The sequence below is a fragment of the Ambystoma mexicanum genome, chromosome 11 (genome assembly GCF_040938575.1).
Source record: "Ambystoma mexicanum isolate Mex_15411 chromosome 11, UKY_AmexF1_1, whole genome shotgun sequence".
Lineage (NCBI taxonomy): Eukaryota > Metazoa > Chordata > Amphibia > Caudata > Ambystomatidae > Ambystoma > Ambystoma mexicanum.
This window is the reverse complement of record NC_090934.1, coordinates 772,639,143-772,665,138: the sequence shown is the minus strand read 5'-3', so window position 1 is coordinate 772,665,138 and position 25,996 is coordinate 772,639,143. Positions and strand designations below refer to the sequence as shown.

Below are 25,996 nucleotides of genomic sequence, written 5' to 3'. Positions count from 1 at the left end.
AAATGACCCCTGAAGCCAGGTTGTTTGGACAAGACTGTGCCCCATTTTACTTAAGAGAGAGGATCTGGTTGCCCAAGTCGGAAATGGAAGGGCGCCCCAAGATGATGATGCTTGGGCGGAAGATGTGGCGCCGGGCATGCCAGATGATGGAGAACCCATTCCCATGTTCCCGGCAGGTACCACTAGTTGCACTGGCAGGGGGAGAAGAGAAGCTAAGGATGACAATCAGGAACCACTGGGAACAGGTTCGGCTAGTAACAAGGGGGATATCTGGCGAGAGGGGGCCATCATAGATTTTGAAGCGCTTGGGGAGGAAATGGGGTTACACACGTGCCAGTATATTACGTATATCACAGAATGGTGCAGAGAATTAGGAGAACGTGGCCCAAAACGGTACTGGAAGAAGAACCAGACGATACCATAGATACTATATATGATATAACGGAGGGGGGGGGGGCACGAGATCTCTAGACTATACAAGATGATGATATCTAAGGTTAGGAAGGAATTAACACAATTGAGACTAGACTGGGAAGCGGAAGTTGGAGCCCAGATGGAGGACGGGACGTGGGAACGTGCCCAGGGGTACCATAAAAAGATGTTGAGGAATGCGAGATTGAAACAGATACAACTGTATATTACGCATAGGGCATATATGACACCCCAAGGATATCCAGGTTTGAAAATGCAGGACGACAAGCATGTCCCAAATGCGATGAAGAAAAGGCTGGCATGGTACACATGTTTTGGTCATGCCCGGTTATTGAGCGTTTTTGGGGTGAAGTAGCACAGAAACTAGCGGACAGGGGGGGGGTCAAGATTGTGGTGGATACAGTGTGGGCCTGTTTGCTGGGGGGATTCTCCAGATCGCAGAAACTCAAGCATGTGAGTAAGTTGAAAGATCTAGCATATGTGCTCGCAAAAAGGAGAATTGCCATGCTGGTGGAGGTGTGGTGGAAAGAGTTACAGAAATGGGCGGATGCAGAAACCATGGTATGGCAAGAAGCGAGCAATGTAGGGGGGAGGGCGGGAGGAGGAGGCGGAGACCCCAATGGCCTGGAAATTATTGATAGCGGAGTTGTTTGGGGCAATACAAGGCCCGGCAGAACCCATGGAAGGGGAGACCCTACCACAAGATGCAGAAATGGAATGAGGAAGTAATAGGCTCGGTATGGGGGGTATAACTGAGCTGTTGATATGTGCAATGCAAGTTTGGTTTGTATTGTTTGTTTGAATAAACCAATAAAAACAAAACAAATAAACAAACTGTGGAGCAGACATATCAATAATACACCTTATACCAGAGCACAGTTGCAGATCCAAATATATGTCAAATAAGACAGGACGGGCTGGCACAGGTGGAACACACACTGTTCAGCCCAGTTTAGGCTTCTTCACAATCCTGGTTAAATCCAAATGCGTGCAAATCCACATGCTTATCTGCGAAGAGCAGCCCAGGCGTAATGCTTGTAAGAGGCAACTCGGGTTGTAAAAGGGTACAGTACACACGTCTCACAATACAGAGAGCAAGGCCACACAATATATTTATATTAAATTCTATTCTGTATATGGGAAAAAAAAGCAAGAGAAAAAAACTACTAAACAGAGAAGTACAATTCCTAAAATTAATGCAACAGGTAGTTAAGAGTTCTTAGAAGTTTAAAAATAGTCTTTCTTAGAAGGGAAAATGCAATGACGGGATTAAAATACTTTCCCTAACCTAGCCAGGTGTTATGGCAACCACCGCAAGTTCCAACAATGGCACCACTGCAGGAGGGACACCAAACCCCTAGGCAACATCTGGGTATTAAGCGCGTTATAAAAACCCCCATCATATCATATCATAATAGCTATTCAAAATTATGTGCCTTCCGGGTGCAAGATAGAGCGATGATGAAGATGCGGTCGGTGGTAGTCTGCAATGCAAGGTTTCTCAGGCTCAAGATGGAGGGTGTGAAGGGCGGGGGCAAGGTCAGCTTGAGAAGACTCCTGAGCAGGACAATTATTGAGGGTTCCCCCACAAAGGCACATCAGAGGAGAGCCAGCAATGAAAGGGGGATCTGGAGAGGAGTTGGTGGTGTGCTTTCAAGACTTGGCAGAGCTTTCCAGGTGTGAGGGAAATGAGACTAGTGTCCTTGCCCGATGTCTTGGAATGAAGAAACTCAGATTCACATTGAAACAGATTTTTCAGGGTCCCAGCTGCAAAGGGGCTCGCACTTACCGGATACGTAGATGCAGGCAAGGTCAGGGACTTCGGGGAGACAAGGCCTTCTGGCAGGAGATATGATCCAGTTATCCCCACAGTGCATGTAGAGGGAGCTGGGTGCAAAGGGGCGGCGCAGTCTGTCCCTTCCAGTCTTCTGAAGAGGCAGAGTTTCACCATCAGATTCAGTGGAGCGCCAAAGGATGTAGTTTCGGTCCCTCCTCGAGAACCAGGCTTTCCATGCATGCAGGTTCAGAGTTTCAGCAACAGACAGCACCCAATCACACAGCAAGCAACAAACGGAGGAGTGGTGAGGTAATAGCTAACCCTCCCTACAAGCACTCAGGAAGGGCTCAGATAAACAAAGTGAATCCACGCTTTTCCAGTCAGATCTGCATATGACAGTCAGAACCTGTTTCAGGCTGGCTACAGCCCACAGACCTGGGAAAAATGGACAGACAGAAGGTAAGTCATGGAAGCCCCCCACAGGCCTTCGAGGCAACAAAGACAACCTCCATTTTGAAAAATGATGTTGGAGGTTGCAAAAAGGCCTAGCTAAGTAAAATGCTTTCCACGAATTGTAGCTATTTTACACAAAGCAAAAAGCCATCACCTATAGCACAATGGGGGGACGCCTACCTTAGATTCACAGCACAAAAAACAAACTGAGGCACTCTCAGTTAGGCTTTGGATGGAGACTAACTAGGCAGGCTGGTTTAAAATGCCAAAAAAAAAAAAGATTAAACGAATATTTAAAAGATGGTCTGCTCTATTTAAAGGATCGGTCTATTGACCACATTCATATTTACCACTTAGCAAGCAAAAACAAATTAAAATGCGGGCACTAAATCTTACTACAAAATGTATCCATGTTACACAACAAAAACATATTCCTGGAGCCACAAAAGTATGAGAGACTACCTTCGAAAAATGAGGGAAACTTCAAAAAATGGAATACAGGCTTTAGGACTAGACATTGCACAAATAGTTCATTATAATGGTCAATCAGTGCATTGGGGCTCTGAAAAACGGATCCAGATACTGGGATTGTTAAGAGAGGATTTTAATCCATCACATTTAAAGGTTGATTCCAATTGTAATTAAGATGGAGAAACGGATTTAAAAAATTAAGACAACACACATTTGAATGCCAGAAAAAGGCATGTTGTCAGGGCAGTGTCACGGTCGTGATCACCCTCTATTTGCTGGCTTCGATTTTGGTAGCCCGCAGAAATGTCCGATAAGTGGATAACAGTAGTGACTTCACAGTAAGCTGTACAAAGGGGACTTGCACATGGAAACCAGTTCCCTTGGTCTTGAGCTACTTTGTGCCCCCTGAGAAACCCATCTGTACGTGCATTCCTAGTCAAGCACAAAAAGAGAACTCCTAGGCTAAAGAGTCTGGTAAACCAGGCATGGAAGCCAATATTATACTGGGCCTCGTGAAAGACCAGGCAAAAAAGTTGCTGGGTTGCACTCCTTAAAACAGTAGAGGACGTCAGTGTGACTCTCTACAGAAGACACATACACCGTTGCTCGCCAAGACTGAAAATTCTTTTTATTTTAAATCAGTCAGGAAAAGAAAAACTGCAAAGACAATATATACACACACATATCTTTTTTAAAAACCACTCAAAACAAATCCAAAATACGAAGCCATTTTCAGGCTGTTTTTCTTCTCCCCAAACAGAAATGCACTTCTAGATCGAGACAAGTAGGGCATAAGTCTTGTGTGAATATAAAAAGCCGGCTCTCGTAACCTACAATAGGGTCAGATAAATATACTACGAGGCACTGCATTTGAGATTACATGCAGAACGCGCTGCCTTTTGATGCATAGGTTTTCATTGCTAAACTTAATGCGATTGTGAATTCACATAATAAAAAGAAGCTCGTCACAACTATGATAAAGCATTAAAAAAATAATAAAAAAAAATAAACGCAAATGCAGCCTGCCCATATTTAACCACAGACATGTCCGCGAAACATAGCAGTACAAATGATCACTTTACTTACATGATTCCAGTTCTTTTTACAGCCATTTGGAAGCTTCTTCCATCTCTTGACCAACAACACACATGCATTGCAAATTTCCCCAGCACGATCTTCCAGCAACCTAAAACGTGGGGTGGCAACAAAACAAAAACAAAAAATGTGCAAACATATTAGACCAAAGCCAACTAAGTAAACTTGTGAAATGCTTTTGTGCAGTAGAGGCTAAATGACTAATGTCATTCTCACCTAGGGTGTGGGGGGGTCGGGGCGGGGAGGTGGAGTGGCTTCAGAGGGGATGGGAGTGAGGTTGTTGGGGAAATAGATGGGAGGTCGAAGGGGGTGGCTTGATGCCAGGTGTCAGCTGCAGTGTAGTAATCTACAAGTGGGCACCACCAAGTGATGGCGCATACAGCAAGGAAGGAGTTAGTGCTCCCAGCCCACTGTGCCAGTAGGTAGTGGGTCAGGAAGAGGGCCACAGCAAGTAGAGGCCCTGGCTGTTTCGTCTGATTGCAGTAGACGTCCTAGAGCATGATTCCTTCCACCCTCCACAGATAGCAACTGGTCTCGGTGAACAACTTGGGACTAAAACTTTCAGCTACGCTCACTGGAGATTGCCGACAGTGGAGATATCTTTGATGTAGGGTGCAGACAACTGACATAGAGTTAGCCTTTGCACCCATCTCTGCCGTGGGCAGTGTAGCTGGGCTGGTTCAAGGGGACAGAAAAAGACTCCTCCCAAGAGATGCCCGCAGCTGGTAAAAAGCATGGGCTCTGCAAAGGGGCAGCACCAGAAAGGGGAGGAGTGTTCAGTCCAGACCCGATACTTTTGGATGCCATTCCGGACACATTTTATTACACAGTAACATATAGCAACACCAAACCAAAAATGTGACTATTCTTAACCAATATACACTTCATATTTTATACAGTTCCTATTTGATCACGTGGTCCAGGGGATATGGGTTGCTTGACCGAGGTCAATAGATTTGTGGCGGAATTGACTTTGCAGCAAATGTATTTGACCTGTGAGCAAACCAGCCAAATCCCTGGGCCGCCAGCAGCCCTATATCCATCCCCTCCCTTACTTACCTTATTGCTGTCTGCCAGTGCCTCTCTTACACCCCTTTGGCGTCAGTTCCTGTCCCTGCAACGCGGATCCCTTTCTCTGTTTTGTTTAAATCTGCCACTTCCAATGTCCCGGAAGCAGGGGGTGCCCCTGCAACACCCATTCCCATTATAGCAAGCATGGTGAGCGGGGGCCACCCCTGCATCCCCGGTTCCCCTGGTTTTCTATAATGGAACCGTATGGCCTAGTTGTATGAATTTTTGATTGTACAACCTAAATTCAGTCAACTAGGACATAGAGCAATTTAATTTCAGTCAAATCGGATAATTCTGGTCTAGGTGGACCGTGGCATGGTGGTGATGCCCTCAGCTGCAGTGCAGCACCCATGGGTGACTATTTTGTCAAAATGGCCCCTGTCTTTTTTTGCCATTTTCGGTTTGTGATGTCTTTCTTGGCTTTTACTCTGTGCGTTGACAGGTTTGAGCCCTTTGTTTGTCTTGCCTTTGGCGGGCTTCAGCCCTGAAGGCTGCCCTGGGCTCCACTTTGTCTGGAAGGACAGGATGTGAAGGATGGTCCCGAAACTCCCCTGTCCTTTGTCTCTAGGAGTGCCTGAATGAAACTAGTCCCGATTGGCCGGCTGGCTGTCCTAAAAAGGACAGCCACCCTGCTGTGTGATTGACAGCCTAGGCTGTGCATGAATGGGAAAACTTGCTTAAAAAGGCAGGGTTCTTCGGACTACAGGCATAGTCGACCGCTGGAAGAAACATTCTTAGAAGAAACCGTGAAGAGAAGCCCACTGCAACCTCCTCGACTTTTAATTGCCCGGTGAAGCCCTGCTGCTGTGCTGACCTCCCTTTTCACCTCGACAGAGAAGCTCTGACAGAACGACTTCTCTCCTTGCGTTAGTGGGACCAACTAACCCTGAGACCAACTCCAATTTGGCGCAATCCCCGACTTGCTGTGCCTCTCAATGGCTGCAGAAGCCCAATGCCAGGGATCGAGTGTCCACACCCGAGTGCAACATCTGCCGTGGAACAAATCCGGCCAAAAGCTCCAGGAGCCTCCCAAGGACACTCCAGAAGCTGGAAATGCTAAGTGCTTTCTAAATCTATTGACATTGTTATTGCTTATCCCCCGTAGGTTGTAGCTTGTGGAATACTGTTACTGCTGGGAAAGGCTTATCTAGACTTCATTGGAGGATTCAGTTGTCCTCGCATGTTCTGAGAGACTGTTCTAACATTTTTACTTCCCTTAACCCTTCCTTTCCGCAACTCAGAACCTAGAAAGTATATTGGTGTGATATATAAATGCAAATACTATGCTTGTAATTTAAGTCACCTCAGGGTGTAGGAGAAATGTATTCAGCATATCCAAAGATTATTCACTGGCTTTATTGATTCTGAAAAGTAATTGCAAAGTTCACTCTAATTGTTACAATCCTTGCCTTTTTAAAGAATGCTTATTTAAAATGGATGTTAAATAAATAAAATATTTATAACTACTTGGCAACTTGTATTAATGAATTTCATTTGTACAGCTTTACAGCTCACATTTTACCCCTCTTGAGAGTCACACTACCAACTTGTGTAGTACAGACCTATACCAAAAGATGGGTTACCAAATACCAAGCACATAAGTCTTGTGCAGTGTCACCCAGTTGCCTCCTTGCTCCCCAATCTCCTGGATCAAATAGAGTTATGATTGCCTCTCAGGCCTTAAAATCAATTTGAACAAATCTAGCATTATGCCTGTGGGTCCGAAGTGACCCTCCCTGGACTCTGTCTCTTGCGACTTGGGAATGAGGGTCGAGCGGTCACAAACGAAATACCTAGGGGTAGTCCTCCCAGGAGACCATTTAGGGATTGCCAAAGCAAAACTTTGAGCCAATACTGGTGGAAGATCAAAGAGGACCTCAAAAGTTGGGAGCCCCTGACCCATTGTTGGTATGGGCGCATGATATTGGTAAAAATTAACATCCTCCACTGCTTGCTCTGTTGACCGCCCTCCAACTGAGGCTTCCGGTGACCTCTTTTAGTGATCTGAAGGGGGCGCGCTCGAGGTTTGTCTGGCAGAATAAGACGCCCAGAGTGAAATGGGCAACCCCATGCTCACTCGCGACCGGGGAGGTTTTGGCTTCCTGGGTCCGTACCTGTACTACAAGGATGCACAATTAAGAAATGTGTTGGAACATTCAAGGGATAACCTGAGAACGTACTGGGCTTAGAGGACCTGGAAATGCACCAGTTTAAGGTGAGGGATTACCCGTGGGCCTCCTTCAGGGAGATTCCAGAGGCTGGAAGGGAGCACCCACATGCTGGGGGTCTTGTGGAACCTCTGGAGAGATAGTGGAGTGAATAGGAACTTCCTGTCCTGGCCCTCACCCATGTCGTCGGTGTGGGCCCCTCCATTCAATCTGTTGAGGAGGGAGAGGAGGTTCCCCCAGCAGTGGTAGGATGGGGGTACTGGGGCAGCCCAGTTGTTTGAGGAGGGCCGCTTAAGAAGACTTGAGGAGGTACAGGAGGGCCTGGGGAGGGACAGGATCACAATCTTTTAGTACTTCAGGTCCGTGAACACCCCCCTTTAACCTTAAGTGGTGTGCACAGGTGTCCGTAGTTCTCACCCTGTTTCAGAATTGGTTGAACAGGGCTACTGCCAGGAAGGGCTTGCTTTCAAGCATATATAAACGTTTGGCCTCTACCCCCTAAAGTGGGGAGATTCACCTTTGGGGAAAAAAAAACATTTAAAAAAAATAAGTACTGGGTGGAACTCACGGGGGAGGAAATCACCGAAGGGGAGTGGGACAGAATTTTTCAGATAACTTTCCATGGCAATCTTTCACTTTCACCAAGGAACACAACTACAAGATGCTACAGGGGTGGCATAGGGACGCGTTTAAGATTGAGAATGTTTCTGGAGCCTCCTCCTTCTGCCCCAGAGGCTGTGGCCAGGTGGGTTCCCTCTCCCACATGTAGTAGCATTGTCCCAGGATAAGCATCTTCAGGCAGGAACTCCTTAGCTGGATTAAAGACTGCTTGGGGGTTCTGCTGAGTATGGACCCGCTCCAGAAGTTGGGGGACCCGGCAGGGGATCAGGAGGAATACAGATTGCCAAGAGTATGTGAGGCCATGTTAAGGGCTGGGAAACTGGCGATAGCGCAAAAACAGAAGGGAGGAGGAACACCCACAAAGGGGGAGTGGGAACAGAAACTGGGCAATATTATGGTTATGTAGAAGCTAACTGCCATTGTTAACGACCACCTGGGATCCCTTGACAAGATGAAGATGGGGGGAATTAGAGGGGTTATTCAGCTACAAAGGGTTAAGAAGGCATGTTGTTGACTTGGTTTGTTTAAATGCCAATAAAAACGAAAGTTAAAAAAGGAAACATCCAACAGACAGCAACATTTTGCGGCGTGATTCTGCGGCTTTTGCTGCTAACACTAAAATATTGAAACTAGCCAATTGCTCTATCGCCTTGCTCTTGACAAGATGGTCAATATCAATAACCTGAACCAAAACACTTGCCTGCCGCCGCTACCAAACCTAAGTTTTGTTTTCCGATTTGGGTCACTGCAATAACTCTGCGAGATCTACTGTGAGTGGATGGTGCACTCTAGAAGGTGTAGGGTGCTCCCTGAGAGTATACATGCAATGCAAAATGGTCTTAAGTCATGAACATGCTGTCTCCTCAACCCCCGCTCCGTCCCACCCCTCAGGGGACCCAAGAATTTTGGAGGGGTCTTGCACTAGCCATGGTCGACTCAGAGATATTTAATGAATAGGTTATTATGTGGTGTCATAGGCTACCTTCAATGTGCATAACGGTTGAATGGTGATTTAGAATTTGTGGCAGCACACACAATTATGAATGAATTATGTTATGCATAGGCCCACATTATAGGGTGCTGAGCACAGTGTGACCAGAAAAGGATCCTTGCTGTGCTCTTGTGAGGACTCCTCCACCCCCACGTGGAGGATGTGAAAGACAGATATAAGCTTCCACAGGAGTGAGGAGTTTTCCCCCCTTCACTCACTTTCCCTGTAATGCAAGGTAATCCACTGCCATCTGGGAGGTAAATGGAGAAGAGTTGCAGCGGTCTTCCCTGCATAGAGGTCTTCTAGTGCTGCACCTTGGCACGCAACTGCGAAGGAAGAGAGAGAGGAAGAACGGGACAGCACGCGGGGAAATAAAAGTTCAGGAAAAGTGGCTGGTGTGATCCACCCATAGAATCTCAAGGTTTCATTGGCTATTACTGTGAAGGTTTGCAACAATGTATTAAAATGGAAAGTGCACCAAACATATGAACACAGTAAAAGGCGTGATGGCAAAATCCTAGTCTCACTTACACAGCAAATTACACCTGTCCAAAAAGTATGCATGAAAAAAAATATTTTTTAAAAAACACACAACTACTGTCCATGGCAATTTCAGCGCACACCTAAGCTTTGGCTGAAAAGGCACAACACAAAAGCGACATTTAACACCCATCAGATATGTAAACCACGCATCTGTGTGCACAAAGTCATGAAATATTTTATTCAGAGAACAGACTAATGTCCCCATCTTTGCAGCTGTATTAGCAGTAAAGAGAACCCTCCATAATTAACGCGTCCCAAAACCGGAGGGGACAGGGCCTATATTTGTTGGGCCCTGGAGCAGCCAGCTGTATCCCACTAAGACAATAAAACCTTTTAAGTAATCTAGAGCAGGTAACCAAGTATCAAGGATTCAAAATGGAAATTCGCAGCCATTACGAAAAGGGGTGGGGTGGCTATCAGCAAAGATGAAATAGCCGCCACACTAACGACCACCATTGACTTACAGATCATTCGGGTAAAACGTGTGCACGTAGTCATGGACCAAGACAGGCTGAGAAGTCTCCAAGTAATACTCGATAGTTTAAAATTGCTTCCAAAAACATGGCAAAGAGGAGATCGACAAATTTGATTTTGTAGTAAAAATAAAAATACATTAAAAAAAACTCAAGGCCTTTAACATTCACGGAGCATTCACACATTTAACTGCATCACACACCCCAAATATTGCTAGGCTGGTCTGTAAGTGCCGACTTGCTATCAATCTTGGGTTCACCCATTCTGATAAAAACTCAAAGGCCACCCCCTCAACAGACATACTCACAAGTGTTTCCAGAACTAGGTACTTAATTCCGGCCTGCACACCGGATCTCATCAGCATACACTCACCTCCCCCGCCCCCCTCCAACTAACACTTAAAACTCTTTAGTGTGTTTTTCAAAGCAACACTCAACAAGGCTAAAAGAAAATGGCAAAGTATGCTTCCCATAAAAAAAAAAAAAAATGTAAAAGCTGAGACCCCCAGACTTGTCACCGTCCCCCCCACCACCCCACCTCCTATGTTTACATATCACATTGCATAAGAGAGGCCAGGTGTACTCGCATGTTGACGAGATTAGTACACGAGGCGAATCTTTTGAAAAGATGGCCAATAAACCCATGCATACATGGTATATATACACAATCCTTGAAAATATGCATCTATGCTGTGAGAACATAGATGTACATTTCTCAGACTTGGAAAGCGAGCCAACCAGTCGGTGAACGTGTAAGAAGTTTACATTCCAAACGGCAAGCAGTAAAATGCGTGTTAACGGGACTGAACATTATCGGGGTATTCTGGAACGTTCTGGTCAAGCAGAGACGGTATCGCCAAACAGGTAGAAATGACTGGTCGGAGAGGAGGAATGTGCCACTAGTGACGGGGTCTGAACCTCAGCCAGTACATGCGAGGGAGCCTTACCCGAAGCAGGGCCGGAAGTTATCCTGGTACCTCAGGCTGTCGGTAAAGCGAGAGCTGGACGACTTGGTCTTGCAGATACAGCACCCAGACAAGCTGCGGTACATCTTTGATTTGTGGAAGCCGAACATGGTCCTAGGTCCTCCTCCGTGAGCCTGTGGAGAGAAATGGGCCTCGGTGATCAGGTTAAAACGTACGCACACTCTTCAGAGTCCCACTGCAAGGTAACACAATCTCGATTAAGTGTGATCGTTGGGGTATTTGTTTCCGCCCCCTGGCCCCAATCAGTGACTGAATGGGCGCCAATGCCTTCAGAACGAGCGCCAAGTACTCGGTGATCACCCTTCAATGGAAGAAAGGGCTGTGTGTACATACACCAGGTAACGTTGCCCCCCAAGAGAGAAGCACATTTGGTTAACAAACGCCATCACCGTACTAGCAGTTAAGGCGAACACATGAAATTAACACAGTAACTGGTCAAGTTAACGAGGAATTGGGGGGCGGGAGGGAATAAACCTGAAAACACAAAGACATCTGAATTGAAAATGTCAACGGGGGTTGGGGTGGGTCATTCCTGAGCTGGGAGCTGAATATGTAATTGAGGATACAGCTGGTAAATATTTCTGGGGCAATGTGTATGCACCAAACTCTTGCTCTTTAAGGCCAAGTATATGGCCACATCCCCTCCTCAAACACACATCCTCACTGCAGTCAGTATGGGCCAGTACTGGTGTCCCGTCCTCACAGAGTGTTAGCCACTCATAGTTTGTATATTACGTTTTCAACTTTCCTTGTTGCAAGAACATGTGACTGAATACGTAAATTGTGCATCTGCTTATGAAATGTTCCCTGTGAAGCTACCCATCTAGCTGTCACGTTAACTACTAGCCGAGTTTTCTGTGCAAATATGGTGTATGTACCCTGCCACGGCGTGTCTCTTCGGGCGGGGTCTTCGCCACATTAAAAACAATGCTCGTGGACTTCCTGGATTTTGTCTGCAGTGCACATTGAAAGTGCGTCACATTTCAGATGCTTGGAGAAGTTGCACTGTTTTCTTTTCGCAAGAGAAAACAGTTTTAAAGTTTGGAGGGGGTGGGGGTGTTAATTCCCACTCCACAGACCCTAATTGGATTGCAATGATTGGCATAGTTTCCCCAACCTCCTCTAATTTGCATTATAGTATAAACTGATTTACCATTGATGGGGTAGTTTTAAGATGTCTGGAACCCACTTGCCAGAAGCCGGAAGGGGGACGCAAAACGCGATCATAATTTCCAAAACATGGACCCAGGTTGCTAGTCTAAGACATAGAGGCAAGTAAGGATTGTTCTAGAGAAGATCAACTGGATTCCTTTATTACAGACCTTCCAGGATATTTTGCACATTTAACTTTTTGTGGCATCATAAAAATGAAATTTGACAGCACTTTTTTCTTTCGAATGGAGAGTGAGGGAGGCCAGGTGTAAGAATCCTCAGCCACACACACTCGCTTCCACTCCAATCATTTCTACCCATCTGCTGCTCGCTCAATCTTTCTACCAGTCTCTCCCTTCCTGGAACAGCTGTCCCTCTCTCCCTCCTCTTGATGCGACTACTTTTTTGTAATTAACCACTCTTCTCCAATCGGATAAAATATATGTGCAACATCCGACCAGTGCCAACAGGCAATTCAGTTCCCACTGCACTGTATACAAAAACTGCCCCCCAGTCGGAGCTGATCACACGAGCTCTTAGCAGGACAACATGTGTATAAATAAACAGATGTGCACCGGGAAACTAGGTAGCCCTATACCTTGTATTTACCTGGAAGGGAAGGTCAACAACAGGGTACATGAGGCCTGCAGCAGCCCAAGAAAAAACAACCGAGGGCCAAAGGTGGAGCTATCCGAGTGTGGCACATCAGCTGGGGATAGTCCACGCATACTGCGCACCTGTGGGCTCTGAGATAAATCAGAGGAGAGATGTATCCAGCAGCAACACGTGCATAGAGTGCGCGTAAGACAAGAGGCCTTCACCCGGGCGAGGATCTGTTATTGTAGAGCAGCACTGGGCAGCAATCCGCGTGCAGACCATATTTTAGAATGCAAGACTGACAGACACCAATATACCACAGGGACAGCGAATCTCAAGCAGCCAAAGCAGACTGGACACGCGCTGGCTTCTTCCTTTTACAGGGTTTTGTTGTTGGAGTTGTATTTTCCCGGACCCATGCCCTAGTGCCGCCCTTAAAGGATTTTTATGTTTTTACCTTGCGTTTGTTGTTGCTGAAGCCGGGACTCGGATACAGGTTCTCGGGGTGAAAGTCGAGAGACTGCCCTGGTAGGCCACTTGGATGTCTTATGAATACCTCTGTTCTGTTAGTAGTGCACACTGCAGAACATATTGAAGCACTCTTTTCAGGCTTTAAAGGTGCGCACGTTGTGTAGCACCTTGCAGCACCATAGGAAAGAAACATTCCTCTTTTGGGTTATTTTCCAGGTGTGAACAGATTTCCTGAAATGGAAATGTTTATTATAATGTGTATTTCCCCAGGAGTTCAGGCAGGTCCACCTTAAGCAAAAAAATAACATAATTAAATTGGATCATTTCAATGATAAGACCGAATCGCTTATCACTGAAGGGCCACATGAGGTAGCTTGGGCATACATATGTAGTGTGCATCACAAGCCAGCCAATGAAAAACGATTGCACTCTATGTTGATTTGTAGCCTGTTGATGGACCTCGGGGACGGTGGCTCCATTACAACGAAAGGGCTTTAACGGAAGTGATGTCTCTCAATGAATTGTAACATCCATTTATAGTAGATATGGGATTATGTTAAAGCAGCTTATGAACGACAGTTTTAACAATGTTTAGTAGTTTGAACAGATGAGCTATGATTTAGTATAGAGGACTTTGATGTACTAAACTGTATATTTTTAGGTTTGTTAATGGCGAAAGCCGTATAAAATTTACTACGCGTTTCAGGGGACCGGGAAACAGCCAAGTTTGCCACCCCACCCTAAGAAACAAGAGGATCCAAGAATCTTTGTTTGCCCTTTCACCCCCGCCCCTCCCCCCACAGACACACACAGTCTCTCTTAATGCCAGTCAGACCCTAGGGCTTGACAGGCTGCTATGGAAGCAAATAAAACAAACATGGGCACGCCCCTGAAGTCCTCCAACCCCTTTCATCCGTGCTGGATTCGGAATAATGAACTGGCATGTCAAGGGCAACATCTGCAATCCACTATGAGGGTACTCCTGTTCTAGCATTGGCACACAGGTTTCAATGTAGCACACAGGCCAGTAGCCATATAGGAAAAGGGGTACACCCTAAAATAAGGCACACAGACAAAAACCCATGAATAAATAAGGTAATCTGGATGAGATGTTACCAGGAAGATGCACTTTCCAAATATAGACTTATGGGAGAAAAGAGGACAATAGTTTTCAAGTAGTGTTGCCTTGAGTGAGCCAAGAAACTAAATTACTTGGTGTGTGCAATATACAAATGTGGCCATGCATGGATTTGTACCCATTTGGGTAATTTGGGCACTGCAACAGCTTTTCCAGTTCTTGTCTAATGACAAGGTAAACGTATTTTCAAAATGTTCGATGTTGAAAAAATAAACACGTTGTTATTGAACGGGTCTTGGAAAGCATGCAAATCTCATAATAAATTAGCATGACCGAACTGAGCACCATGTCACTGGGTTATAGTTTGACACTGAATAGCCAACTGTTTGTTTTTCATGTTGCCAAAGACATTTCAAAATTCTACCAAGAAGCAAAATGAGATTTGTGTTTCAGTAGCAGTGCCTTAAAGTGGTCTGTGAACTCGATGGGGGCTCTGTGAAGGGGCGTGGACCAGCAAGGGCAGAAAAGTGCGACTGAACCCTTCTGGTATCCCTTTGCAGGTATGACCACCCTCTCACCTGGGGTCAAGGGCGATTATCACTGCATCTCTTACATAAAAGGATGCCTGGCAGGGGTCAGCGCCACAATTGTTGTTCCTCAAGGGTGGCGCATCCCTCCAACTAGGAGCTGCTGCACTCAGGTGATTGGGGGATCTCCAATTAAAAAGGGACGGCTGGGGGGATCAGTGCCACCTGGTGAGGCCTTTAAGTGTTAGAAAAAGGCCTTGGATTCGCTTTGTCTTCCAAAATGGTGGCACCAACCCACTGAATTTCTTAGTTAAGGGGATGCTTGGCAGATGCAGGCACCACCACTATGAAAGACAAGGCATTTTATCTAAAGCCTGAAGCTCTCGCGCATGATCGTAAGCTCCAGGCCTTAGGGGAAAAAAAAGGCAGTGGCCTACAGCTGCCTCATCAGCGAGGATTGCCATGGGACTTTAGGGACCTCCAGAAGCGACCCGTCTCAGATTTTTAAAAGACTGCCGAGGTTCTGCCACAGCCCACTCAAAGCCCTGGGAATAAGAAGTCCTAAAAATAAGCTCACCAGAAGTCGGACACTGGCTTGGCTCTCTTGGGCCCCATCAGTTTAAGGGACATTGATGAACAAAAAGAACTAGCAATAGTTAAAGGACGCCACAAGAAAGTGAGAAGGCAATATTTAGATAGTACAGGGTTCCAATGTCGACCAGTGGCAGCACCAACACGCGACGTGAGCCTCCCCACTTTGGTTCTAGTCATTAATCTGAAGCACCTCTCCAGACGAACTCACTGGGCTCTTCAATTGGGGTTGTAGTGGTCTTTTTATATGTTTGTTTACAACTAGTTTTCTGGTGGTACATGATTTTGTATAACAGTAGGTTTTCCCGTCACAAACGTGTTTATCAAATTTAAAGTTTAGTAATGCTGAAAAGAAACGATTTCCAACGGTAAACACAAGGCATTGCATTCTCGCCAATTACAAAACGTGCGAAGGATACCAATGGCAACATAAGTCGCTGCAGGCCGGGTGACCACCGCGCAAGAGGCAGTGGGGCTGCAGGCATAGCCAGACAGACAACACTAATGTGTACTGGCTCCGCACCATGATGGGTTAAGCACACCCATCTAAAAACACGCCTAGGCTACTACAACCTCCTATTTAAAAAAGTGACCATATCCCCTATTGTATATTAGGCGAGTATACAGCAGGACCACAGATACCACTTCCCGAGGCCTAAACTTTCGCTTTTACATATCATTAACATTGGGACAGAATGTCTTATTTGCCAGAATAAATGTATATACGCAACTCCCATGACACGTTACCTTGTTAAAGATAAGCCATGCAATGGCAGACGAAAACAGCGTCCATTGTACAGCTGTACATTTGAACTACACGATATACCACGTGATGTCACTACTCTTCAAGCGGTGGGGTGGTGAAGCATTCGGTGTTACACGCAACCCACTCCAACAAGTCCATTGTTGCCAAGATGTTGTGTTTATACTTTAAATCATTTCCTGTGATACCGAAAGGTGCACTGTTCCCTTTCTGGCTCCCAAACCGGTGCACTGAACACACAAAAGTCGATGACGGTCAGCAAGCATAAATGCATTGGAAGCTGTAACAAAACAGACAACCAAACGAAACCGAAATCACTAGACAAGATAAATTGTGTCAATTCAGGGTATCTCTCTTAACTTGACGCCAGTGCCTTGTACGCACATTTGAAGCAAAAAAAAAGTGCAAAAAGCGCACGAAAGGTAACGATTGTGTGCGAGAGCACCGCACCGGCGGCGAGAACACCCCCTGGTCCTGCAGCCATCAAACACGCCCACCGCTGGCTTCCCATGTAGATGAAATGGAGAGCGAAAGAGCTATCCACGCAGCTGCCGAGCCGGGCACGCAGATCTGACAACACTACCACTCATCCGCAGAGACAACCATGTGGCATTCAAAACCACAGAACGCTCCTGAGAACACTCGGCGTGGGTAACGAGTGAAGGGAATCTCTGCACTATGGGGGTTTTGGATGCACAAATGGCATTTCAAAACTTTGTAATAAACGCACATATTCAGTAAAGCAGTGCATCTGCTGTACACACTGTCTCCTGTTGGGATGTGCATCCCACCTGCAGCTGAAGAGAACCAACTCTACACGTCCCATTGTTATACCTTCTTCCCCTCCACGCGTCCCATGCGCACTCTCTGCACACGCATAACCTGTTAAGAGTATTCACTGGGTCACCGTTCCCAGCACACAACCCCCACTTCTAGCAAAAGCGACGCGGTACTTGCATCCTTTAAACCGCAAGCAGCACCATTCAAAACACGCTAATATACACTCACCCAAAGGATAAACTTTCATAGAAGAACCCGTGTTTCGCACCAGCCTGTAAACGCGCATGGGCCAGTGGACGGTGCCTCCCACTCTCAGCTGCTGCTTAGCATAAATTAGCATGTTCATCGCGCTCATTTGCATAGACAGCCTGCCCCTGCCGCCATGTTAGATTCCAAATCTTGTTTTATTTTTCGAAAACCGAGATGGCCGTCCAATCCTATTCTGTCGGGGGCTGGTCTGTAGGTTGCGTGCCATGCTGGGAAATGTTGTTTTTACGGAGAGATTCGCCAGCTTTCAGTGACTAAAAGGGGATGGCACGGACTACATTTTCCGTGCTAGTGGGCGTTCGAGTTAGACTGTTGTTGATCGTAAAGGTTGTTTCGCTTTCTCCGTCTTGGTAGCGGGCAGCGTGTGAAACGGCGGGAAGGTTGATACTGTTGATGGGAAATGTTTTTGTGAGTGCACAGATTTCATTAGCAGCTCAAACTTACCTTTGCAACTATGGTTGCTTCGCTTCTTTTCACTAAAAACAGAGAGTACACCGCGTGCCACAAGTCGCATCCCCCTTTGCGTCTTTCCGCAGCATGCAAATGAATGAGCCTCGCCCTCGTTCTTCGCCAAACCCCCTTCTCCATTCATAAATACTAGCGTCTGTCTGTCAGGGCGCGCGGAGTTGTATTTTAGGGCTGCACCCTCTTCCCTGACGGGGAAAAAACGGAGGGCCAGAGATTGAGCTACACGAGTGTGGCACATCATCTGGGCATGTCCACGCATAATCCTGCATCTGGGGGCTCTGAGCTGAGGTAGATCGGAGAAGAGATGAATCAAGCAGCAGCACGTGTACTCAAGTGCGTAACACAAGAGGCATTCACTTGGTGGATCTGTTGGGTACTAAATGACGGTAGAGCAGCACTGGTCAGAAATGCCAGTACAGACCACAGAACATTTTTACATTTTAGACTGACAGACAAAAATATACCGCCTACTGGCGGTTTATCTTTCAGTTGTTGAGACAGAGATTATCATTAAGGAGCACATTGCAAGTTTGGGGGTAAAAGTGGCGGCAATGGAATTACAAACGCCGAATTATGGATTTGTTGCTAATTCCACTGAAGGAATTACCACTGACGGAACCACCACGGGCAGAATTGCCAGCAGAATTACTGCCCAAATGGTATTGCCACTGTGATGTCACCAACTCCTGTGTCAGGTGGAGAGGGACACGAGGCAACGGGAAGGGGAGGGGCGAGATGTGTTGAAGCTCAGGCAGTTCCTGAGAAGTGTTGATTCAATAAAGACGTGTTTGATCGACCCTCCCTGCGTCCGTCCCTCATTTATGAGAGAGAGTACTTATTAGCAAGACGATTGCATGTTGTAGGCTCATCCACATCTTCACACTGGCGACAAGGCTGAAGAATCTACGCCACGACAATTACCATTCAGGCGTTTTCGCGCTCGACTCATCAAGTGTCGGACGAGCGGCAGGCTGCGGTCTTGCCAAGGCGCAACGGTAAAGGTAAGGGGGGTGGGAGTGAGAAGGCTTCCCGCCAGCCACAATCTTCGTCAGGATTCTGGGCGGGGTACTGCGAGTACCCGCCAACGGCAACGAACACCCTGCAGGTGGAGCACGGTGGCTCCCTGCATTCCGGACGGATCATCCCCGTCAACGGCGTTGGCCCTGGAAAGGCAGCGGTGGGTGGAGCGCATCGGCTCCCCACATTGCATCGGATCCTCACGTGGAGGTAGGCCGTCACGCCCGTACTCCTGCCAATGACGGAAACGTGTTGGTGAAGAGCATTGGCTCACCGCAGTTTCCCGCCAAAATAATAACGGCACAAGTGGGTGGAGCGCACCAGCTCCTAACAGTCTTCCCGCCAAAACAGCAACGGCCCAAGTGGGTGGAGCGCCTCGGCTCCCCATGCGCAGAAGGTATTCCGGCTATGGCGGCAAAAACGTGGGTGGAGCGCATCGGCTCCCCACGCCTCTTTAATATCAACACATCGCAAGTTCCTGCGCAGGCAGCAGCCAGAGGGTGGAACAAAGCGGCTCCCCGCTCTCCTACCGCGACAAATCGTAAGTGCACGCCGGCGAAACATTTGTCATGCTTGATGACTTGACTCATAGGAGGAATCACTAACCATATAGCTAACACCCGCCCGAGTAGCGCGCACAAGCATGACGGACAGCCTTATATCACAGCTGCCCCCCAATTTTGAAAGGACACACAGCTTACTCACTCACGCCATAGGGTCAAATGTGAGAGACATTCTAGATGAACTTCCTGAAGACAATATAGACACCTACAACAACCTCAAAACGACCCTCACCAACTATTTCATGCCGTACACCAATGTGGACTATGAACGGCACATCTTCCACACAACAGTTGATAGGTGAGACAATGGATGCTTTTGTAATGAGACTGGGAGTAAAAATGAAACACTGTGACTTCAACAAATAATCAAACGAGGAGGCGCTTCGCTCCCAATTCATAGTGGGGTGCGAAAGCGGTGATTTCAGGAGACGACTATTGCAAAAGCCACGAAACCTTGAAGAGATCCTACGTCTGGCCCGATCGGAGGCGGCACTGACAGCACAAGTGGAAGGTCTTGATGGCATCACCATCACCCACGGGAAGCAAGAGAATGTACACAAACTTGAACACACCTCAAAAGGGAACACTGATCCATTCTGTTATCGTTGTGGGCATGAATACCCACATGAGGGCGCGTGCCCCGCCATGGGTCAAATTTGCTCTGCATGTGGTGGGGAAAACCATTACAAGGCTGTATGCTTCATATATCGCAGCAAAATGCGAGGCAGCGGAAGAAACAGACATTGCACACCAGAAAGAGACTCGAGGCGTCCAAGCCCCAGCCGCAACTCATACCACCATAATGACTCGACACGCTGCAGAAACATGGAAGAACCACCAGACCGAAGACAACCAAGAGCAACAGAGGAATGGAGAAATCACAAGCCCACATCCTCAGGACGAAGGAGGCGTCCTCGGAGATACGTCAGATGCTTGGTGGAACAGTCACAGTCAGACAGTGTATCCAGTACCTCTTCAGAGGATGACCCCAGGAACGAAACAAAACCAAGAAAAGGAGAACCACAGGTGAAAGGCTACCTGTATGCGCTAGGGAACCCCACTGTGAAAGAGAACCGCCCCACGCTCTTCATAAAAGTCAACAAAGTGGCTGCTGAATTTCTGGTGGTCAGTGAGGAGGTATACAACAACATACCAGATGCACCACGTCTACAGCCAGCCAGAGCGCTCATTTTTCCATACGGCTCCAAGACACCCCTAGCGTGCAAAGGCTTCTTCATGGCATCATGTAGATACAAAGATCACGCAAAAGAAATACCCATGCACGTTCTAGAAGCCGCCACCGACAGTGAATGCGTTCTTAGCTACAAAGCTGCCGTGGACATGGGACTAATCCATGTTCTGTACAGACTCATGATGCACAAACATTTGGATCCCACGGCAAACATTGACCAAGTTTTTCCCGCGTTGTTTAAAGGACTAGGAAAATTGAAGGACAGGCAGATTGAGCTGCACATAGATAAAAACTTCCCGCCCGTAGCACAGCACTACCGGGGAATTCCCATCAACATACAAAAACAGGTAGAAAACAAACTGATCAAACTCCTAGAGGCGGACATTATTGAACCCGCAGAGGGCCCCACTCCATGGGTGACCCCATAATACCCGTACCGAAGAAAGACTCTTCAGGCATCCGCATTTGTGTAGACATGCGAAGGCCAAACGAAGCAATTTTGAGAAAACGTCATCAATCTCCCCGGATTACGGATATGGTACATCTGCTCAACGGAGCCACTGTCTTTTCGAAACTGGATCTCAACAAAGGGTACCACCAATTAGAACTCCACAAAGGATCCAGGTACATCACCACTTTTGCTACCCATCTGGGTCTTTATAGATACAAAAGACTCAGCTTCTGAGTCTCGTCAGCAGCAGACATTTTTCAATCAGAAATTCATAACATCATCAAACACGTGCCAAATTGTCTGAACTATAGCGATGACATCTTAGTGTTTGGGCAAACTCAAGAGCAGCACGGTGATACACTCATGCGGGTGTGCATGGCACTGGAGGAAGCCCACCTCACCCCTAACAAAGACAAATGCGAATTTTGGAAGACAACACTAAGATTCTTCGGGCACATCTTCTCTGAAAATGGAATGACACCAGATCCCGAGAAGGTCAGTGCCCTCACAAACACCACACCGCCAAATTCTGTCACCGATCTACGATCATTTCTAGGCCTAGCGAGTTACTGCACCAGGTACATAAAGGACTTTGCATCGGTCAGTGCACCCCTGAGAGCTCTAACCAAAACCAACGCAGAATTCAGATGGTCAGACGAGTGCCAACAAGCATTCCAAGTCATCAAAAATCGCATTGCGGATGCCAAGAACATGGCATACTTTGATCCGCAGCGGCACACCAAACTAATCGTGGATGCGAGCCCAGTTGGCCTTGGAGCCATTTTAACTCAACTTGATCGCAAAGATGGTCAGCCCATACATGTAGTGTCCTATGCAAGTCACAGTTTATCAAAAACTGAGCAAGCGTACTCACAAGCTGAAAAAGAAGGCTTGGCTGTGGTTTGGGCATGTGAGCACTTCCATCTTTTTCTCTATGGGAAACCTTTCACAATAGTCACAGACCATCAGGCGCTACTGTTCATTTACGGCAACGCTCAGGCCAAAATGCCCCCTAGGATTGCTCGTTGGGCCCTAAGACTGCAGGACTACCACTTTGACATCATTCATCGGCCAGGAAAAGAACAAAATCCAGCTGACTTCCTTTTGCGTCACCCCGCTCAAGATTGCAGCCCCAACCCATCCGTAGCGGACCAATACATAATTTATGTGGTCCAAGAAAATGCCCCGCAGGGTTTGGATATGGAACAAATCACCAGAGAATCCAACACGGACCACGCAATACAGATCATCATGAGATGCCTTGAGACGGGTCGATGGAAACATGCAAAACAACTAAAGGAGAATGTTGGAATTGAAACCAAACAATACATTACATGTCTACTGGCTGTAAAAGAGGAACTCATCAAAACAGAGGAAGGATTGTTACTCAAGGGAACCAAATTAGTAATTCCCCAGACCCTGAGAAAAAAAGTCCTTGAGCTTGCACACGAAGGACACCGAGGGATAATGTCTACAAAAAGGATGTTGCGGCAAAGAGTGTGGTTCCCTCATTTGGATACCAAGGTGGAAGAACTACTGAAGAACTGCCCCACTTGTGCGGTCATTAACCCTCAGACTAGACCAGAACCACTAAGAATGACTGAGTTACCTGGAGGGACCTGGGAAGAAATAGCAGTAGATCACTATGGCCCTCTGGAAGGAGGCGACTACATCCCTGTAGCCATCGATGAATATTCAAGATTCCCTGACGTGCAGATCGTACCATCCACGGCGGCGCATCATACCATCCCTGTGCTGGATCGGATGTTTGCCACATATGGCATTCCAAAAGTACTAAAATCAGACAATGGGCCACCATTTACGGGACAAGACTTGAGAAACTTTGCAGAATATATGGGTTTCCATCACCATAAAATAACACCGTTGTGGCCCCAAGCAAGTGGCACAGTTGAACGATTCATGGGCAACATTAAGCGTGCCACGCAGGTAGCTCGCCCGACTGGAGAATCAGTGGAAAAACTACTGTGTCAATTGATGACACAGTACCACAGGCAAATCGCCATCGGAAGTCATGTTCGGAAGAAATGTAAGAACCAGACTTCCTCACATAGGTCTGGAAGAGGAAAGATACAAAGGTGACGCCGAAATGAGACAGCAAGATGCGTCACGGAAAATGGACATGAAAGAAATGGCTGACAAGAGAAGAAGGGCCGAAGAGAATGCTTTAGAACCAGGAGACATTGTCATCACAAGACAGCCACAAAACCGCAAGAACATGGCGGCCTTCAACGAAGAAGCCCTCACCATAACCCACAGAAAAGGGTCCCTCATCACGGCTGAAGGCAGTACCCTTGTCATGACAAGAAACAGCTCTCACTTCAGAAGACTGCCAGGGATCATACCCCTAATTGAGCCCTGCACAGTAAGAGATGCACCTTACGAAGGAGACATGGAGGATTCTGGCACAGATGAGCCACGTTGGCCGTCGCAGGAATCGAGTGAGAGAAATGGGGGACCGCAAAGGACTGGAAAAAAACCACATCGTCTCATTGAGGAGATGCCATGATCCCGAACTTTATGTTTAGTATCGGGGGGGTGTGATGTCATCACCAACTCCTGTGTCACGTGGAGAGGGACACGAGGCAACGGGAAGGGGAGGGGCGAGATGTGTTGAAGCTCAGGCAGTTCCTGAGAAGTGTTGATTCAATAAAGATGTGTTTGATCGAGCCTCCATGTGTCCCTCATTTATGAGAGAGAGTACTTATTAGCAAGACAATTGCATGTTGTAGGCGCATCTACATCTTCACAGCCACCGTATTATAAATTGAAAAATAGCTGAATTACCACTGAAAATCAGCGGGAATTCAGCCAAAAACACAGTGCAGATACCTCCACCTTTTTGGTGCAGGTAAGTGCACACAGGTGATGGAAATCAAGTCACAGGTGCATCCAATCCACTCAGGGAGTATATAAGACACCTTCCCCAAACACAAATCCAAGCAACATGCAGCCAAAAACAGATGTTGATTATGGGATCCACAACCTTCTACTATTCATCCAGCTAGAGATCCAGCACCAGATGTGTAGCTGGCCAGAGTCAGCCACCACAAACCCATGCTCTGCGCTGTGTTACATGGAAAAACAAATTTGAAAAAAAAACGTGACGGCAGAGCGCTCATGGCGGCAATGAGCTGCTGAGCTGCTCCGCCCCCCTACAGGACTTTGATCCAGTTGACAGCTGCAGAACAAGCAAACTAACTTCCTATGGTGACCCTGTGCAAGGGGTCACCAGTGGAAGCACTCGGCCACACCTGGTTTATTTATTTATGTAATGTTTGTCAGATCCATGGACCCAGATTATTTATTTAGGCAAGGTTTGTCGGATGCTTGTATCCGACAAACCTTGCATAAATAAATAAATATACAGGTATCCACAAACATTGCATGAATAAATAAATAGCTCTATTAACATTGGAACAATGACACACAATACAGCCACCCAACTTCTCTCAGAGGGGAGCTGCAGGAGCTGTGCGGATACGGTTCAAGTAAAATAAAACGTTGCTTCTGTCGAACAGAATTCACCCCGTTTGAATAGTACCTAATGAGAGGTTTTTTTTAATAAAATGGGATGCAAATTGTGTATTTTAAATAATATTTACTCAGCAACACTGGTCAAAACTATTATCCGCACAGTGAAGTAACTCATCACCAGTGCCATGGGAGTTGTTTAAAGTGAATTCATATATAAAGAAATTGCGCTGTTTTAAACTATTATTTTGGACATTTCCTTTGATCGGAGGTCAACTGTCAGCTCTGCCCCCAACCCCGCTTCCTCAGGCACCGCCCCCCAAACTCTGCCCCCGCCCGACCTTGAGGGATCCCCCACCACATTGTTTCCATTTCCACCACTGGCTACAGCAGCATGCAAGACCCCAGCAGGGAAGGAGAAAGGCACCCCAAAGGCGCAGGAGACGTGTGCTGCAGAGGGCACCCATACCATGTGTCCGCCCATCCCCATGGACACTGACAGAGAACCAATTCATAATCAACAGGAAAAGATTCAGGGGAGCAATTTTAGAAACCAACAATTTATTCAAAATAATTATGTATGAAATGAATCATCTATGTTCAACAACATTATAGCTCTGGGGCAAAGCGCTCGTCTTGGAAACAAGACAACGCAGGGCAACACAGGTTTGAATCCCGGGCCTGCGCATTGAAACAGGGTTCTTTGGTATTAAGCGCGTTATAAAAAACTATTATAACATTGCTTTAAGAACAGGGCACAAGCAATACATAAGTAACGCAAAATCAATACAAAACACTTCATGTCAAATTCACGAACATACTTCAGTCACTCAATCACTACACCATCCATATATTCACATAGCAAAGAACAAACTAACAATAATAATCATTTAACAGACTACATTTGAAAAGAAAATACATTTTTGAGGGTATGTGTCGAGATGGACGCTTATTATCTCTTCATGTAGCCAGCTTCTACCCAATGTTCCAGCATAAAATGACCCAACCGGTTTCGACGTGCAACAAAAATCCAACGTCTTCATCAAGGGACCAACATACTGCAAAACAAAAAACTATTTTCACGTGTTACTTAGATGGAGCTGTATGTCCACCCAAATGCATTTTTTCAGAGCAGCTTTATTTAATGAAAAAGTATCGAATCAGTGCGGTACTAGTTAATTCAAAAGGTCAGGGGATACACAAAAATCGATCACCCCCAACCAAAGGATTGCCACAAAACAGTGACCCACTACCATGTGACAACAATGCAGCCGGAAACCCAAAGCAAACAACACAGACCAGACCACCACGTGTGCCAACAACCTCCTCAATTAGTGAGTCAATGTGACCACAACAGCCTTACTGACTGCAAAGACTGGAGGGGGTATCTGTACTTCTGCCCCCTATATGGTAGGATAAAGTCACAGAGAAATCCCAGTAAGGCTCTCAATTTGGTAAACACGGCGAGCAGCCATGCTTAAGCTTTCAGAAGGTGATGCAGGAAGG

At 46.7% G+C, this 25,996-nt stretch overlaps 1 protein-coding gene across 4 annotated transcripts in view; it reads right to left on the bottom strand.

Moving 5' to 3' along the window:
- The window catches only part of SINHCAF (SIN3-HDAC complex associated factor), a 123,628-nt gene extending 105,621 nt beyond the window's left edge, over window positions 1-18,007 (bottom strand). Inside the window, exons 1-3 of one of the 4 annotated variants that reach the window (XM_069623678.1) lie at window positions 17,752-18,007; window positions 11,043-11,194; window positions 4,220-4,319 (exon numbers count right to left, since the gene is read on the bottom strand). In XM_069623678.1, coding sequence (XP_069479779.1) covers window positions 4,220-4,319; window positions 11,043-11,194; window positions 17,752-17,895 — 396 coding nt within the window. In that variant the 5' untranslated portion in view covers window positions 17,896-18,007. Of the gene's footprint in view, window positions 1-4,219; window positions 4,320-11,042; window positions 11,195-16,244; window positions 16,325-17,268; window positions 17,410-17,751 lie in introns of those variants that run through there. The other 3 variants (XM_069623677.1, XM_069623679.1, XM_069623680.1) reach the window with 3 other exon arrangements.
- Between the last annotated feature and the right edge of the window lie 7,989 nt (window positions 18,008-25,996).